General features: G+C 64.1%; 1 protein-coding gene across 1 annotated transcript in view; it reads left to right on the top strand.

Moving 5' to 3' along the window:
- Positions 1-5757: 5757 nt before the first annotated feature.
- DTX1 (deltex E3 ubiquitin ligase 1) overlaps positions 5758-17803 on the top strand; it is a 13496-nt gene continuing 1450 nt past the window's right edge. Inside the window, exons 1-9 of the mRNA XM_071571719.1 lie at positions 5758-5888; positions 7148-7904; positions 11963-12620; positions 14550-14611; positions 14745-14906; positions 16032-16093; positions 16211-16369; positions 17346-17507; positions 17586-17675. Coding sequence (XP_071427820.1) covers positions 7646-7904; positions 11963-12620; positions 14550-14611; positions 14745-14906; positions 16032-16093; positions 16211-16369; positions 17346-17507; positions 17586-17675 — 1614 coding nt within the window. The 5' untranslated portion in view covers positions 5758-5888; positions 7148-7645. The remainder of the gene's footprint in view (positions 5889-7147; positions 7905-11962; positions 12621-14549; positions 14612-14744; positions 14907-16031; positions 16094-16210; positions 16370-17345; positions 17508-17585; positions 17676-17803) is intronic.

The following is a 17803-nucleotide window of genomic DNA, read 5'->3' as shown; positions in this document are numbered from 1 at the left end:
GAGACTCAGCGCGGGCAGGGGGCACGATGTGGGGGTGGGGTAGGGGCAGGGGGCAAGATGTGGGGCTGGGCCCCGGTGCGTGACCCTCGTGCCCGTGGGAGCGATTGTGGACTGGTGTGAGCCCCTCTGCGTGGGGACACACGTGTGTGTCACCCTGGGTGTGTGTGAGGACACACACGTGTGTAACCCTGTATGTATGTGCAGACACACACGTGTGTGTGCCTCAGTGTGGGCATGTGTGTGTGTACATGAGTGTGTGCACATGGGTTCACACACACGTGTGCACACAGACTCCAGGGGTGTGTGCAGGGAGTCACACACATGTGCACACAGACTCCAGGGGTGTGTGCAGGGAGTCACATATGTGTGCACAGACTCCACGTGTGTGTGCAGGGATTCACACACGTGTGCACAGACTCCACGTGTGTGTGCAGGGATTCACACACGTGTGCATACAGACTCCAGGTGTGTGTGCAGGGATTCACACACGTGTGCACACAGACTCCAGGTGTGTGTGCAGGGATTCACACACATGTGCACAGACTCCAGGTGTGTGTGCAGGGATTCACATACGTGTGCACACAGACTCCAGGTGTGTGTGCGGGGAGTGCAGGGAGTCACACATGTGCACACAGACTCCAGGTGTGTGTGCAGGGATTCACACACGTGTGCACACAGACTCCAGGTGTGTGTGCAGGGATTCACATACGTGTGCACAGACTCCAGGTGTGTGTGCAGGGAGTCACACACGTGTGCACACAGAATCCAGGTGTGTGTGCAGGGATTCACACACGTGTGCACACAGACTCCAGGTGTGTGTGCAGGGATTCACACATGTGTGCACGCAGAATCCACATGTGTGTGCAGGGAGTCACACATGCATGGATTCACACACACATGTGCACATGCAATCCAAGTGTCTGTGCATGGATTCACACACGTGTGTGCACATGGAAGCCACATGTGTGTGCATGGATTCACACATCTGTGCACACAGAATCCACATGTGTGTACACGTATATGTGCACATGCACACAGCTGTGTGTACATCGGCATGTGCACACCTATGTGCCCACCCATGTACTCTCACCCTTATCCATGTGCCCAGTGCCCATCCGTGTGCCCAGTGCCCATCCGTGTGGGATGCTGGGAGGTCCGTGTGTGTCTGTGCACACACAGGTGTGTCTGTGCCTGCGTGTGCCTACATGTGTGTGCACGGCTTGGGTGTGTGTTCATCATCCTGTCTGTCTGTCTGTCTGTCTGTCTGTCTCCGGCTGTTCTTCCAGCTGCCTCTGCCATGTGTGTCCATGTGTGTGGTCTCCATGTTGGGGCGTGCAAGGAGGCCGTGTGTGTGCCATGGGTGTGTGCGGGTGGTCCCCGCTGGAGGGGTGGGTGGGGGCCCTGCAGGCAGCCTGTCTGTCTGTCTGTCTGTCTGTCTCTGTCTGGGGACATATCCCCGCAGTGGCTGCACCCCAGGACCCCCCACGCTTCTCCTTCAGCATCCATCCCCACCCTACTCCAGGCATCCAGGCCCCCCACCCACAGTGGGGCACAGGAGGAGGGGAGTGCTCCCCCCAGGGACCCCCACCCAGGGGTGCCCCCTTCCTCTGGGTGGGGGGAGTGGGGAGCTGGCAGGGGGATGTCCCCCAAGGCAAATCCCTCCCTTGGCACTCAGAGCAGGGGCATCACTCCCATCCCCCCTTCCCAGCCCCCTGGTGTGTCCTTGTGGTGTGGCCCACGTGCTGTTTACCCTCGTGGGTGCTGGAGGAGCTGAAGGTCACCCACACTCCTCCTCAGACTAAACACGGCTGCGGGTGCCTGAGGTCCAGTGGGGGCCCTTGAGGGGGGGCTGGGGGCATTGCATTGAGTGACACACATGTCCCCTCCTCAGGTCTGGATGGGCACCCCCCAGATGCAGGGCCCAGCACAGGACCTTGTCCCCACAGTGCCCCTGGGTGACACCCACCCAGCCCTGGGGCTCCCCCCCCCCCTCGTTCCCACCCCCTGCCTGATGGCTTGAGCCCTGCAGGGCTCCTCAGGGGGGTTCAGTGGGCTCCAGGTCCCTGGGCCATGGTGCTGTCCCACCTCTATGTCCCCCTCACAGCGCCGTGTCCCCTTAGCAAGTCCCAGCTCCATGTCCCTGCCCTGGCTCCAGGTGCCCCATGCCATGTCCCTGCCCTGAATTTATGTCCCCATGCCATGGCCCAGCTCTGTCCCCATGCTGTGTCCCCACCGCAGCTCCAGTTCCTTATGCCCTGTCCCAGCTCCAGACCCCTGCCCTGGCTCCTTTTCTCCTCACCCCAGCTCCATCTCCCCATGCCATGTCCCCATGCCAGCTCCATGTCCCCGAGCCATGACCCCCCCCAGCTCCATGTCCTCATGCCATGTCCCTGCCCCATGCCCATGCCTGAGCTGTGCCATGGGGTGCCAGCCCCCAGCCCCACATGAGACCCGAGTGCAGCTCATTGCAGGGTAGGCAGCAGGTGACCCCTGCCCCCGTGAGCTGCCGGGGAGCCTGTTCCCCCCGAGCGAGAGGACAGGGATGGTGAGGGTGGGTGTCCCCATGCCCGACCCTCCTCCGCTGGGACCCCCGCGCTGCCACCCCGGGCTGCCAGGCCGCATGGCCGAGGCCACCAGGTGGCACTGCGAGGCCACCGAGGCCATCGCTGCCCAGTCCCACTGATCCAACCATAACCCCACCCCAACCCAACACCAACCCTCTCACCAGATCTGTCCCTCCCTGGGCACAGCCAGAGTGACAACCCCTCTGTCCCCAAACCTGTCCCTCTGCGGGCATGGCCAGAGTGAAAACCACTCTGTCCCCAGATGTGTCCCCAGATCTGTCCCTCATGGTCACAGCACCAGTGACCACCTCTCTGTCTCCAGATCTGTCCCTCCATGGGCACAGCCAGAGGGACAAACCCTCTGTCCCCAGATCTGTGCCTATATTGAGTACAGCCATGACAACTCCCCTGTCCCCAAATCTATCCCTAGATATGTCCCTCCCTCGGGACAGTCCCAGTGTCAACTCCCCTGTCCCCACACCTGTCCCTCCATGGACACAGCCAGAGTGTCACCTCCTCTGTCCCCAGATCTGTCCCTCATTGGGTGCAGACAGAGTGATAATCCCTCTGTCCCCGAATCTGTCCCTTCATAGGTACAGATGGTCGGTGGTGACCCCTCTGTCCTCAGATCTGTCCCCAGATCTGTGTCTCCATGGGCACAGCCAGAATGACAACCCCCCTGTCCTCAGATCTGCCCCCAGATTTGTCCCCTTATGGGCACAGCCCAAGTGACAATCCCACTGTCACAAAATCTGTCCCCAGGTCTGTCTCTCCTTGAGCCATGGGCACAGTAGAGGGACAAATACCCTATCCCCAGATCTGTCCCCAAACTGTCCCTTAGCTGGCAGAGCCATGAGCCCCGAGGCTGAGTGGGACAGACATTGGGGTGTCCCTGGGGCTTAGGGCCTCCTGCCACCTTCTGTGCCTCAGTTTTCCCACAGGGATGTGGGAACCACGTGCCATAAGTTGGGACAATGTGTCCCCCCAGCCAGGCTGGTCAACCTGTTGGCAGCCCCCCATGGGGACACCTGCTGTGTCCCCCGTGTGTGGGTGCCTGGTCACAGTGTGTGTCCCCAGTGTTGGTGCCTGGCTCTAGTGCAGATTCCCAGTCCCCTACGTGTCCCCAGTGTGTCCCTCCCTGGTCCCCCATGTTTGTCCCTGGTGTGGGTGCCCTGTCACAGTGGGTGTCACTGGTCCTGGTGGGTGTCCCCATTATGTCCCTCTCTGGTCCCCCATGCTTTTCCCCGGTATAGGTTCCCTGTCACCGTGGGTGTCCCCAGTCCTGGTAGGTGTCCCCAGTATGGATACTGGGTCCCCACGAGGGTGCCTGACCCTGGTGCAGGTGCCCAGTCCCCTACATGTTCCCAGTGTGTCCCTGTTCCCCTGTGAGTGGCCCCAGTATAGATGCCTGGTCCCCAGTGCATGTCCCTACTATGGGCACTGGGCCACTGTGTGTGTGCCCAGAGTGGATGCCCAGCCCTGATGTGGGTGCCCAGTCCCTGTACAGGTCTACAGAGCCTCTGCCCAGTCCCCTATGTGTCCCCAGAGTGGGTCCCCAGTCCTTCATGGGTGTCCTCAGTTTGGGTGCCCACTCCTGGTGTGTGTCCCTGATCCCACTGGGTGTTCCCAGTGTGGATACCTGGTCCCCCTAACATGTCCCCAGTGTGTGTCCCCAGTGCTCCATGTGCCTTCCTGGTGTGGGTGCCTGGTCCTGGTGTGGGTGCCCAGTCCGGGGACAGGTTCCAGTTGCACATCTCCGGTCCCCTGTGTGTCCCCAGAGTGGACACCCGATCCCCTGTGTGTGTCCCCGGGGCATGTGCCCGGTCGCAGTGTGTGTCCCCGCTGTAAATGCCCAGTCCCGGTGCGTGTCTCAGGTCCCCCGTGCGTGGCCCCGGTCCCGGTGCGGGTCCCCAGCGCAGATGCCGTGTCCCCAGTGTGCATTCCGGTCCCGGTACACTCACCCGGTCCCCAGTGTGTATTCCCGGTGCAGATGCCGTGTCCCCAGTGTGTATTCCCGGTCCCGGTGCAGATGCTGTGTCCCCCCGGTGTGTATTCCCCATCCTGGTGCAGATGCCGTGTCCCCCCGGTGTGTATTCCCGGTCCCGGTGCAGATGCCCGGTGTGTATTCCCCATCCCGGTGCAGATGCCGTGTCTCCCCAGTGTGTATTCCCGGTCCCGGTGCAGATGCCCAGTGTGTATTCCCGGTCCCGGTGCAGAGGCCGTGTCCCCCCGGTGTGTATTCCCGGTCCCGGTGCAGATGCCCAGTGTGTATTCCCGGTGCAGATGCCGTGTCCCCAGTGTGTATTCCCGGTCCCGGTGCAGATGCCGTGTCCCCCCGGTGTGTATTCCCGGTCCCGGTGCAGATGCCGTGTCCCCAGTGTGTATTTCGGTCCCGGTACACTCACCCGGTCCCCAATGTGTATTCCCGGTGCAGATGCCGTGTCCCCAGTGTGTATTTCGGTCCCGGTACACTCACCCGGTCCCCAATGTGTATTCCCGGTGCAGATGCCGTGTCCCCAGTGTGTATTCCCGGTCCCGGTGCAGATGCCCAGTGTGTATTCCCGGTCCCGGTGCAGATGCCGTGTCCCCAGTGTGTATTCCCGGTCCCGGTGCAGATGCCCAGTGTGTATTCCCGGTCCCGGTGCAGATGCCGTGTCCCCAGTGTGTATTCCCGGTCCCGGTGCAGATGCCCAGTGTGTATTCCCGGTCCCGGTGCAGATGCCGTGTCCCCAGTGTGTATTCCCGGTCCCGGTGCAGATGCCCAGTGTGTATTCCCGGTCCCGCTGCAGAGGCCGTGTCCCCCCGGTGTGTATTCCCGGTCCCGGTGCAGATGCCCAGTGTGTATTCCCGGTGCAGATGCCGTGTCCCCCCGGTGTGTATTCCCGGTCCCGGTGCAGATGCCCAGTGTGTATTCCCGGTGCAGATGCCGTGTCCCCCCGGTGTGTATTCCCGGTCCCGGTGCAGATGCCCAGTGTGTATTCCCGGTGCAGATGCCGTGTACCCCGCGCCTGTTCCCCACCCCGGTGCAACATGCCGTGTTTCCAGTGAGTATTTTCGGTCCCGGTACTCTCGCCCGGTCCACAGTGTGTATTCCCGGTGCCGATGGAGATGCTCGGTGCCTCCGTGCGTGCTCTCGCTCCCGCCGCGCGTGCCCAGCGCGCGTGCCCGGCGCGGGTGCCCGCGGCCGTGCGCGCCGCCGGTGCCGGTGTCGGTGGCTGCCTGGCGCTGGCTGAGCGCTGCCGCCGCCCGGCCCCGCGCCCGCCGCCGCCGCCGCCGCTGCTCCCGGTGCGGCTGCGGGTCCCGGTGCGGCTGCGGCCGCCGGAGGTAACGGCGCGGGGCGGTGGTGCGGGGCGGCGGCGGCCATGGCGGGGCGGGGGGATCCTCGGGGGGCGGCGGGACTCGGTACCGAGGGGCTGGGGGATGCTGTGAATCGGGGGCACCGGACACCGGGGGGAGGGGGCACCGGGGCCTTGGGGTCGCCGCGCCTCGGGGTGCCGTGCACCGGAGGGATGGGGACTGCTGTGTATCGGGGGGGGGGACCGTGCTCTGCGAGGGGGAGACACAACAGGCGGCGGGGGAGGGGGGTCTGCCGTGCCTCGGGGGGATCGGTCACTCGGGGGGGCCCGTGCACCGGGGCCTGGGGGCTGCCGTGCATCGCGGGGGGATCGTGCACCGGGGGCTGCCGTGCACCCGGAGCAGGGGGGGACACACCGTGCGCGGGGGCCAGGCCTGGCGTTTCACCCTCCCCTCCCCGAAAAGCAGCCGGGGCCCTGTTGGGGGGGCTGCTGGCCTCGGGGCTCGTCCCCACAGCGCGGTCCCAGGGGGGCGCAGGGTTGGGGTGAGGGTCCCCCCCACCTTCCCTGTGCTCGGGGTCACGGCGGGTGCTGGGTGAGGGGGCACACGCGTGTGTCGGTGTGCGGGTGCGTGTGTGCACCCCCGTGTCGGAGCGTGTGGCTGTGTGTGTATCCGCGGGGGGGCTGCTGTGGTGCCGTGGGTGCCCGTGTCTGTCCGTCCGCCTGTCTCGTCCCGCTGTCTGTCCGTGTCACCGGCTGTGCGTGTGCCAGCGCGTGTGCCCGTGTCTCTCCGTGTCGGTGTGTCTGTGTGTGCCCGGCCGTGTCTGCCCGTCTGTCTGACGGCTGTTTGTGCAGCGATGCTCCCCTTCCCCAGGCTGCCCCGCACTCCCGTGGGGCTGGGGCTGCCACGGGTGGGCGCGGGGGGCCGGGATCACCCCCAGCCCGATGCCTGCAGTGCAGATCATAAATCAGCGGCGGCTGGAGCGGGAGCCGGGCCCCGCGGGCTCCCCGGCACGCGGGCACCGAGCGATGGGGCTTCCCGGGCTCCTGCGACCCCCAGCTGCCCCTCAGGGCCGCCAGCGGGGTGGCCTGTCCCCCCCGTCCCCCTTGTCCCCGCTGTCGTGCTGGAGGCCAGCAGCCGGCCGGGGCTGGCAAGCAGCCCGTGCTGCCAGGGCTGCGGGCACAGCGGCCTCGCTGCCCGCCGGCTCCACGGGGCGATGGGGACGGTCCCCCAGCTGCCACTCGCCTGGAGGAACCCGGGGTGACCCGCGCCGTGGCCCTGTTTTGCAGGTGACACCCCCGTCGTTTGCCGTGCGGCGGGAACAGCCGTGGAGCCACCGAGAACGTGGGCTGAGCAGCAGGACACGAGGAGGAAGAGGAGGAGTGGGTGTCTCGTCTTGGGGACAGCACCGTGGCTGCGTGTCCCCACCATCGTCCGCAGCCACCACCATCCTTGAGCCGACGCAGTCCGCCAGGTCCTGGTGGCTTTTTGGAGCCTGAGCCCTGCCAGCGCCGCGGCGAGGAGGAACAGCCGAGGAAGACGTGCCGGGTGATGGATGGCCCCAGCCCCGCGCGGCGGCCTCGGGGGAGCGAGACCGGGCGGCTCGGGGACCTCGGGGACCTGGCTGGCAGCGCCCGGCTCTGCAGAGCCCCGCAGCGCCTGCTCCGCTGAGCCCCGCGGCCCGCAGCCCGCGGGAGGAGCCGGCAGCAGGGTTTGGAGGGGCTCCGAGTGACCCCCGCGGCCCCGCGCCGGGGCAGGGAGCGGGGCTGAGCCGCCGTGCCCCCGGCATGGCCCGCCAGGGTCCGGGGGCCATGCTGGCCTCGGGGGGCCTGGGCTTCCCCCCGCAAAACCTGGCCCGCGTGGTGGTGTGGGAATGGCTGAACGAGCACGGGCGCTGGCGGCCCTACTCGGCCGCCGTGTGCCACCACATCGAGAACGTGCTGAAGGAGGACGCCCGCGGGTCCGTGGTGCTGGGGCAGGTCGACGTCCAGCTGGCACCCTACGTCATTGATCTCCAGTCCATGCATCAGTTCCGGCAGGACACGGGTAAGGGGCTGGCATCGAGCCAGGGACATCTAGCCACTGATTCACTCAGGCATCCATCCATCCATCCATCCATCCATCCATCCATCCATCCATCCATCCATCCATCATTCCCTCTCTCTTCCTCCTTCCATCTCTCCCTCATTCCATCTCTTCATCCTTCCATCCACTCATCCTTCCCTCCCTCCCTCTTTCCACCTTTCTCTTCATCCTTCCCTCTCTCCCTTCATCCCTTCCTCCCTCCATCATTCCATCAGTCCATGCTTCCATCTGTCCTTCTGTCCACCCTTCCATCCTTTCCTCCTTCCTTACATCACTTCATCCTTCCATCCATCCTTTCATCTCTCTCTCCCTCCTTGTGTGTATCTATCTGTTGTTCCATTCATGCCTGTCCTGATTCATCCATGATCTGTGACTGTTTCTCTGTCATTCCATCCATCCATCCATCCATCCATCCATCCAGCCAGCCAGCCAGCCAGCCAGCCAGCCAACCCAGCCTTCTAGCCATCCTTTCCTCCCTCCTTGCCAATCTATCTCTACTTACTTGTCTATCACTTAATTCTTTTATCCATCCATCCATCCATCCATCCATCCATCCATCCATCCATCCATCCATCCAGCAACCTCCCCACTCATCCTTCCTTTCCTCCCTGTTCATCTTTACTTACTTGTCTGTGGTTTCATTCCTCCCTCCCTCCCTCCCTCCCTGCTTTCCTCCCTCCATCCACTCACCCATCTGTCCATCCATCTGTCCTTCCATTCCCTCTCTCCTCCCCTTGCCCTGCAGGGCTCTGCTCCCCCCATGGACCCCTCCAGGCTCCTCCTGCCCTTTCCTTTCCCCGTCCACCATGGATCCCCACGTCCCTGGAGGGACATGTCCCCACATTGCTCCATCCCCTCCCTTTGCCATAGGGTTCTGTGGTGTCCCATTATCCCACTGTCCACTCATCTTCCCCTCAAAACTGCTCCATCTGGGAACCCCAAGAAACAGGGAGGCCCCAGTTTGGGCACTGGGAGCTGTGGGCTGGTTGCAGAAGTGCAGCTATGCTGGTTGGCACTGCAGCAGCACATCCAGGCCACAGATCCTGTGGGAAATCAGAGCCAGTCCCACACTGGGACCAAGCCCAGACCCCATTAAATGTGTCCCTGTCACAGTGTGACCCATTAAACCAGCGTGTGCTGTCTGTGCCACGGGGGATGTGGCATTCTGGGTGCTTTCCTGCCCATACCTGCATCCTACCAAGGGCTCCAGGCCAGGCAGAGCAGGCAGGGAACCTGCCACACATCAGGTGACACCTCCAGCTCCCCCTGGACTTGCCTGGGGACACTACAGAGCAGGACCCCCATGGCTGTGCCACCTCAAACCAGCCACCAGTACCACCAGTCCCAGTCACCAGTGATGCTGAATGACTGTGAGTGTGGATGCGGCTCCTGCCATGGGCTGAAGTGAGGACCATGCCAGGGACCTGCCACCCTGCCTGTGCCATCCAGCCTGGCTCTGAATTGGTCTCCATCTGGTCACGGACTTGGCAAAGGGCAACTTGGCACCTGCAGCCCTGAGTCAGCGCGGACCCTGCAGGTCGTGCTGGTGCCCGTGCTGACTCAGAGCTGTGGGAGCCACCGGGACACCCTGGCTGTCCCCATGCCACCTCCTGCCAGCTTTGGCCAGGGCCCATCCTCTGACAGCATCCATGGCCATAGTGCTTGGTGATTCCTGGGAACATGTGCCTGTGATGTGATCATGGCTGGGTTTGTGGTGACAACTCTGCTGGGAGCAAACTGGCTCTTCCCAGGATGTCTCTGGGTACCACAGTCCCTGTGCCAGCAGGGCTTGGGAACAGGAGTGCTGAGAGAGGGACGTTGTGTCCCCGCGGATGTCATGGAAGGGGACATGGCCATTGTCCTCAGCATCATGGTCTCCATGTGCCCCATCCCTGTATCCATCTCTATCCATCTTCTCTTCCCTTGGGTGAGGCCCAGGGTTTGGAGGCTGTCACATGTCCTGCAGTACTTGGGGACACGAGGGTCCCCTGGGCTGACGGGGCTCCCAGTGCCTGCTGTGACACAGGGACACAGGGAAGGTGGTCAGGAGGCAGGGGCTCCTTGGCCCACACCAAGCCCCCCTGGGGGTGGAGAAACCCAGTGATGGAGCGAATCGAGGTGACCCCATTCTGAGAGTGGGGACACGTGTCCCCTCCTGGTGGCCCTGGGGACACTGGCTCAGTCCTGTGGCTCTGTCATGGTGGGGGGGGGGGGAGGCAAGGGCTGGGGGGCTGGGCACAGCTGGTGGCTCTCAGGGACACAGAGCTGAGTGTGCCCACAGGCATGGGATGGGGAGTCCTCCCATGTCCTGTGCGGGATGTAAGGGGCAGGGGGATTTGGGATGGGGATATGGATGTGACAGGCAGGGGGATGTGGGATTTGTGTTGGGGATGTGAAGGACAAGGGGATATTGGATGGGGATGTGAGTGGCAGGGGAATGTGGGATAGGCATGTGAGGGACAGGGGGATGTGGGATATGTATTGGGAATGTGAGAGACAGGGGGATGTGGGATGGGGATGTGAGGGACAAGGGGATATTGGATGGGAATGTGAATGGCAGGGGGATGTGGGATTTGGGTTGGGGATGTGAGAGGCAGGGAGATGTGGGATTTGGGTTGGGGATGTGAGGGACAGGGGGATGTGGGATTTGGGATAGGGATATGAGAGACAGGGGCATGTGGAATGGGAATGTGAGGGGCAGGGGGATGCAGGATGCAGTTGCAAGGACCAATGAATATGGGATGTGTGTATGAGTGAGCATCAGGAAGAGGGACGTGGATGGGGGAAGGAGGCAGGCAGGGATGGGAATTCAGGCGGGATACAGGACATGGATGTGAGCAGAATGTGTATGGGAGTTGCAGTGGGATGTGGATGAGTGGACAGTGGGATGTGGTTGTGAGTGGGTGGTGGGATTGGACGTGAGAGTGGGTGGTAGAATTGGGCTTCAGTGGGCAGTGGGATTTGGATGTGAGTGGGCAGTGGGATGTGGACATGAGCAGGCAGTGGGATTTGGGATATGGACTTGAGCAGACAGTGGGATTTGGGATGTGGACTTGAGCAGACAGTGGGATTTGGGATGTGGACTTGACCAGACAGTGGGATTTGGGATAAGGACTTGAGCAGGCAGTGGGACTTGGGATGTAGACATGAGCAGACAGTGGGATTTGGGATGCAGGCAGGAGCAGGCAGTGGGATTTGGGATGCAGGCAGGAGTAGGCAGCAGGGCTGACAGCCCCCCCTTTCCCTCCCGCGGCCCCGGCGGAGCTGCCTCAGCACAAGGAGGCAGCTGGGGCCTGGCTCTGCTGCCTGATGCGGCCGATGATTAATGACCGTTAATTAGTGCCTTTAATCGAGCTGGGCAAACGGTGCCGGCGAGGGCATACAGAGGCCCCGTGCCAGGGGGGCACTTGAGGAGGGGGCTGCGATGCCTCCTCCCCCCGCAGAGCTTCACAGGGGGCTGGAACATCCAGCCCTGTCCCAAACAAGGGACGAGGGGTCGGGATTTGGCCGCGCAGGGACAATGCCTGGCCGTGTGACTGCCGGCACCGGCAGGAGCCACAGCAGCTGTCAGGAAACCTCTCCTGACCGGGAAATGCTTCCTCTGCCCCGGGATGGCCACGGGACCCCGACCGGGAGGGGTGGAGATGGGCTTGGACCGGAGGGATGGAAAAAGGATGGGAAAAAGTGCTGGGGCTGAGCAGCATCGCCCTTCCCAGGGCACCCGGGGCTATGCTCCCGAGGGCTGGCACAGCAGCCAGTGGTCAGGCCATCAGTGGTGGGTTGTGGGTCAGATGCATCCCCAGGGAAGCACAGCTTGGTACAGTGTGTTGGTCATCACCCCCCTGCACCCCTGTGTGGAGGGAGAGAGAAGCTCCTTGCACCCCTAAGTGCCTCTGCATCCCAATCCCTGTGGATGCCAGGCTGGGAGCTGGACAAAGATGTGTCTGTGTGGGTGTGGGTCCCTCTGCCAGTGCCCCGGGGCGCTGCACCCCGCGGTGTCACCCCCACTGTCTCCCCAGGGACCATGCGCCCCGTCCGGAGGAACTTTTACGACCCATCCTCAGCCCCAGGCAAGGGAATCGTGTGGGAATGGGAGAACGACAACAACTCCTGGACTCCCTACGACATGGACATCTGCATCACCATCCAGAACGCCTACGAGAAGCAGCACCCCTGGCTGGACCTCTCCTCCCTGGGCTTCTGCTACCTCATCTACTTCAGCAGCATGTCCCAAATGAACCGACAAACGCAGCGCAAGCGGCGGCTCCGGCGCCGCATGGACCTGGCCTATCCCCTCACCATGGGCTCCATCCCCAAATCCCAGTCGTGGCCGGTGGGCACCAGCACGGGGACCCCCTGCTCGTGCCCGCAGTGCCTGCTGGTCAACAGCACCCGCGCCGCTTCCAACGCCATCCTGGCATCCCAGCGCCGCAAACTCTACCCCGGCGCCGTCCGGCAGAGCAGCACCTTCGCCGGAGGGGCCCTGTGGCCGGCGGGGCCGGGGCCGGCGGCGGGGGCGGGGGGCACGGCCAAGGGCGAGGGCCTGCGGGTGCCCGGCACGGGGTTTGCCTCCGGTCAGAGCGTGCCCAGCGCGGCGCTGCCCGGGCTCAACAACCTCAACCGGCCCGGGACGCAGCGCGGGGCTGGACTGGGCGCCAGGGCCACCGTGCCCCCGGGGTAAGCTGGGCGGGGAGGAGGGGACAGCCGGGGTGTCACCGAGGAGGGGGGGATGCCGGGTGAGGGGGGTACAGGGGTGGGCACACGGGATGGGGGTGCCTCGTCCCCTGCTGGCCCCTGGCACAAGCAGTCTTGTGGCACTTTGTCACCTCCAGCCCCGGGGTCCCCACCCTGGGGACGTGGTGGCAGTGGGGTCACCTGGCTTGTCCTGGGTGTCCCTTGGAACCCTGCAGAGGGGATGACCACATGTGCTGTGCCATGCCGTGCCACACCGTGCCATGCTATCTATTCCCTGGTCCCAGGGAAGCTGTGTGGGGTGTGTGGCCCAGCTGGTGGCCTGATGCCACCAAGCTGCTCTCTGAAGAGGGCACAGCTGTGGGGAGGGACCGCAGCCCCCGTGTCCGTGATGGGAACGACTCACCAGGGGGATGTGGGTGGGTGAGCAGACCCCTGCTGGGGTTCCTGGGGGCTGTCCCTGTCCCCACGGCCATACCCCTCCATGGGTTGTCTTGGTGTCCCCTCAGGGCTCTTGGCATCAAGCTGGGAGGTGGGGGCTGGGGGCTCAGGAGGGTTCACTGTGCCCCTGGCAGCACCTGGCACATTTCCTTCACCTCTGATGTCCTGCTTTCACCCCCCTGTGCTGGGTGCTGGGCTGAGCTGTCCCTGTCCCTGTCCCTGTCCCTGTCCCAGCACACAGGTCCCATCTCACACATCCCCATAGACAGGTAAGTGGGGGCCAGGAAGACCGTAGAGTGGGCTGGGCCCTCAGCCTTGGTGTGAGTGAAGGAGCTTTGGGAATGTGAGGGAAAACACCCACTTTGGGAATGTGAGGGAAAACGCCCACAGCAGCGGTTCATGTGAGGCTGAGCACTGCCGAACTCATCACTGCAACGGCTGGGGCAGGGGGGGCTTTTGGGAGCGGGGAGGGGGCTGATGCCACGGGTGGGGGCTCTTCCCAGGCTGCCCCAAGGGCACTTCATCCCAGTGCCTTCCTTCCTTCCTTTCCTTCCCTTCCTTCCCTTCCTTCCCTTCCTTCCTTCCTTCCTTCCTTCCTTCCTTCCTTCCTTCCTTCCTTCCTTCTTCCTTCCTTCCTTCCTTCCTCCCTTCCTCCCTTCCTCCCTTCCTCCCTTCCTCCCTTCCTCCCTTCCTCCCTTCCTCCCTTCCTCCCTTCCTCCCTTCCTCCCTTCCTTCCTTCCTTCCTTCCTTCCTTCCTTCCTTCCTTCCTTCCTTCCTTCCTTCCTTCCTTCCTTCCTTCCTTCCTTCCTTCCTTCCTTCCTTCCTTCCTTCCTTCCTTCCTCCTTCCCTCCTTCCCTCCTTCCTTCCCCTCCCTCCCCGTCCTCTACCCACACATCTGTCTGTCCATCCATCTGTCCATCCCTACCTCTGTCCATCCCTTGCTCCATCAATCCCACCCACCATGGACAGGGTGCCCAAGGGTGGAGGGTCCCTGTGGGGCACAGGAGTGGTGACCAGGGCGATAGGGAATGTTCCACATCCCTGTGGGGTGTAGGACACGTGTTGTCACCATTTGGACACCCCACCGAGGCCCCCACTCTGGGGCAAGGATGATGTGATGCCATTGGGTGCCCAGGGATGGGCGGGTGGCACTGGGTGACAGCCCCATGGAATAGGACACCCTGCCCTGTGTCCTGTGGTGTGGGCACTGCCTGGGGACAGTGCCAGCCCCGTGGGATGGGACATCATTCCCCAAAGCTGGCAAGGGGACAGTCTGCTCTGTGTCCCGTGGGGAGGGCACTACCCTGGGAACAATGCCAGCCCTGTGGGAAGGGACAGCAGCCCCGCAAGCTGGTGAGGGGACACCGTGTGTCATCGTGCATCATCATGCTGCCCTGGGGACATGCCACACATGGAGGGCAGTGCCAGCCCTGCCAGCCCGGCTGAGCCCCCTCCCCTCCCGTCTCCGTGCAGGGTCCCAGCGCTCCCGGTCAAGAACCTGAACGGCACCGGCCCCGTCCATCCCGCCCTCGCAGGTAAGGGGCGTCCAGCACCTGCTGGGTGTCACCACCAGGTGACATCGCGGGCAGGGCACAGGGCTGGGGCACTGCCAGGCAGTGGGAAGGATGAACGGATGGACGGACAGACAGCCCCTGTCCCCCGGCGCAGGGATGACAGGGATCCTCATGTGTGCCGCTGGGCTGCCCGTGTGCCTGACCCGCGCCCCCAAACCCATCCTGCACCCGCCGCCCGTCAGCAAGAGTGACATCAAACCCGTCCCTGGCATCAACGGCATCTGCAGGAAAACCAAAAAGAAGCAGCTCAAGAAGAGTAAGGAGCCACCAGTGTCCCTGTGGCATCAGGGGCACCAGGATGTGCCAGTCCCTCTGGTGGGGAAACTGAGGCATGGGGAGCTGCGGGATTTGGGGGTCATGCCCATCGGTCCTTTTTGCCTACAGGCTGTCCCCATCGTGGTGGCAGGGGGTGGCAGGGCTGTCCCCATTGTGGTGGCAGGGCTGTCCCCGTCTTGGTGGCAAAGGGGTAAGCAGGAGTGGCCCCATGGTGGGTGGTGAGGAGGTGGCAGGGCGGTCCCCCATCGTGGTGGCAGGGTTGTCCTCATTCTGGTGGCAGGGGGTGGCAGGGCTGTCCCCATTGTGATGGCAGGGGGTGGCTGGGCTGTCCCCATTGTGGTGACAGGGCTGTCCCCATTGTGGTGGCAGGACTGTCCCCAGACTGGTGACAAAAGGGTAGCAGAGCTGTCCCCATGGTGGTGGTGGGGAGGTGGCAGGGCTGTCCCCATGGTGGTGGTGGGGAGGTGGCAGGGGCTGTCCCCGTGGTGGTGGTGGGGACGTGGCAGGGCTGTCCCCAACGTGGTGGCAGGGGGTGGCAGGGCTGTCCCCATTGTGATGGCAGGGGGGTGGCAGGGCCGTTCCCATTGTGGTGGCAGGGCTGTCTCCATTGTGGTGGCAGTGCTGTCCCCATCGTGATGGGGAGGGGTGGTAGGGCTGTCCCCATCGTGGTGGCAGGGGGTGGCAGGGCTGTCCCCATGGTGGTGGTGGGGAGGTAGCAGGGCCTGTCCCCATGGTGGTGGCAGGGGGTGGCAGGGCTGTCCCCATGGTGGTGGTGGGGAGGTGGCAGGGCTGTCCCCGTGGTGGTGGTGGGGAGGTGGCAGGGCTGTCCCCATCGTGGTGGCAGGGGGTGGCAGGGCTGTCCCCCATTGTGATGGCAGGGGGGTGGCAGGGCCGTTCCCATTGTGGTGGCAGGGCTGTCTCCATTGTGGTGGCAGGGAGTGGCAGGGCTGTCCCCATCCTGGTGGCAGGGGGTGGCAGGGCTGTCCCCATCGTGGTGGCAGGGAGTGGCAGGGCTGTCCTCATCCTGGTGGCAGGGGATGGCAGGGGGTTCGGGGCACCGCAGGCAGGCTCTGATGCCAGCCCTCCCCGCCTCTGCCCGTGACAGGCAAGACCCCCGAGGACGTGGTGCGCCGGTATATCCAGAAGGTGAAGAACCCCCCGGATGAGGTGAGTGGGCACCACGGAGCACTGAGGGGCTCCGGGAGAGGCTCAGTCGGGCAGAGCACCGGGGGTGACCCCCTGATCCCACCGGGATGCTGACGCCGGTTCTCCTGATCCCGGCAGGACTGCACCATCTGCATGGAGCGGCTGGTCACCTCCTCCGGCTACGAGGGCGTCCTGAGCCCCAGGGGCATCAAGCCGGAGCTGGTGGGCAAGTTGGGCAAGTGTGGGCACATGTACCACCTCCTGTGCCTCCTGGCCATGTACAACAACGGCAATAAGGTCAGTGTGACCCGCGGGGGGCTGCTCTGCCTGCGGGGCTGCGGGGGAGTGCTGGGGCTGGGGGGAATGTTGAGAGGGCGCTGGGTAGGTGTCGGTGGGTGCTGGGAGGGTGGGGTGGGCGCTGGTTGGGTGGAAGGGGTTTAGGGGGTGCTGGGTGGGTGCTGGATGGGTTGAGGGGAGGTGTTGGGGGGTGCTGGGTGGATGAGGAAGTGGGTGTGGGGAGTTACTGGGGTGGGTGCCAGATGGGCGTGGGGTGGGGTGCTGAGTGGGTGCTGGATGGTTGTGGGGGGTGGGTGCTGGGAGGGTGGAGGTGGTTTACGGGGTGCTGAGTGGGTGCTGGATGGGGTGAAGGGAGGTGTTGGAGGGCTCTGGGTGGGTGCTGGATGGGGTGAGGGGAGGTGCTGGAGGGCTCTGGGTGGGTGCTGGATGGGGTGAAGGGAGGTGTTGGGGGCACTGGGTGGGTGTTGGGGAGTGCTGGGTGGGTGCTGGATGGGGTGAGGGGAGGTGCTGGGGGGTGATGGGTGGGTGCTGGATGGGTAAGGGGAGGTGTTGGGGGGCGCTGGGTGGGTTGCTGGATGGGGTGAGGGGAGGTGCTGGGGGGTGATGGGTGGGTGCTGGATGGGGTAAGGGGAGGTGTTTGGGGGGCGCTGGGTGGGTGCTGGATGGGGTGAGGGGAGGTGCTGGGGGGTGCTGGGTGGGTGCTGGATGGGGTGAGGGGAGGTGTTGGGGGGGCGCTGGGTGGGTGTTGGGAGGGTGCTGGGAGTGTGCTGGGTGGATGAGGAGGTGGGTGTGGGGAGTTAGTGTGTGGGTGCCAGGTGGGCGTGGGGTGGGGTGCTGGGGGATGTTGGGTGGGTGCTGTATGGTTGTGGGGGTGGGTGCTGGGGGGTGTATGTGCTGGGGGCTTGGGTGGGGGTGTTGGGTGGGTATCGTGTGGGTGAGGGGCAGGTGCCCCCTGACAGCCACGTGGTGCCCGCAGGACGGGAGCCTGCAGTGCCCCACCTGTAAGGCCATTTACGGGGAGAAGACGGGAACGCAGCCCCCCGGGAAGATGGAGTTCCACCTCATCCCCCACTCCCTCCCGGGATACACCGACTCCAAAACCATCCGGATCGTCTATGACATCCCCACGGGCATCCAGGTGAGGAGGGACCCCCCGCTGGACTGGGCACCCACCCCTGTTCCCCCCGCTCACCCCACTGCACCCACACCCCCGCAGGGCCCGGAGCATCCCAATCCCGGCAAGAAGTTCACGGCGCGCGGCTTCCCCCGGCACTGCTACCTGCCGGACAACGAGAAGGGCAGGAAGGTGGGGCCACCACGGCTCTGGGTGGGAGGGATGGGAAGAGATGGGATGGGGTGGGGTGGGATGGGATGGAATAAGAAGGGAAGGGTGGAATGGGATGAGAAGAGAAAGGATGGGATGGAACAGAATAA

The sequence above is a fragment of the Pithys albifrons genome, chromosome 17 (assembly GCF_047495875.1).
Source record: "Pithys albifrons albifrons isolate INPA30051 chromosome 17, PitAlb_v1, whole genome shotgun sequence".
Lineage (NCBI taxonomy): Eukaryota > Metazoa > Chordata > Aves > Passeriformes > Thamnophilidae > Pithys > Pithys albifrons.
Note: the sequence above shows the minus strand (reverse complement) of the source record. Positions and strands in the feature narration are given on the sequence as shown.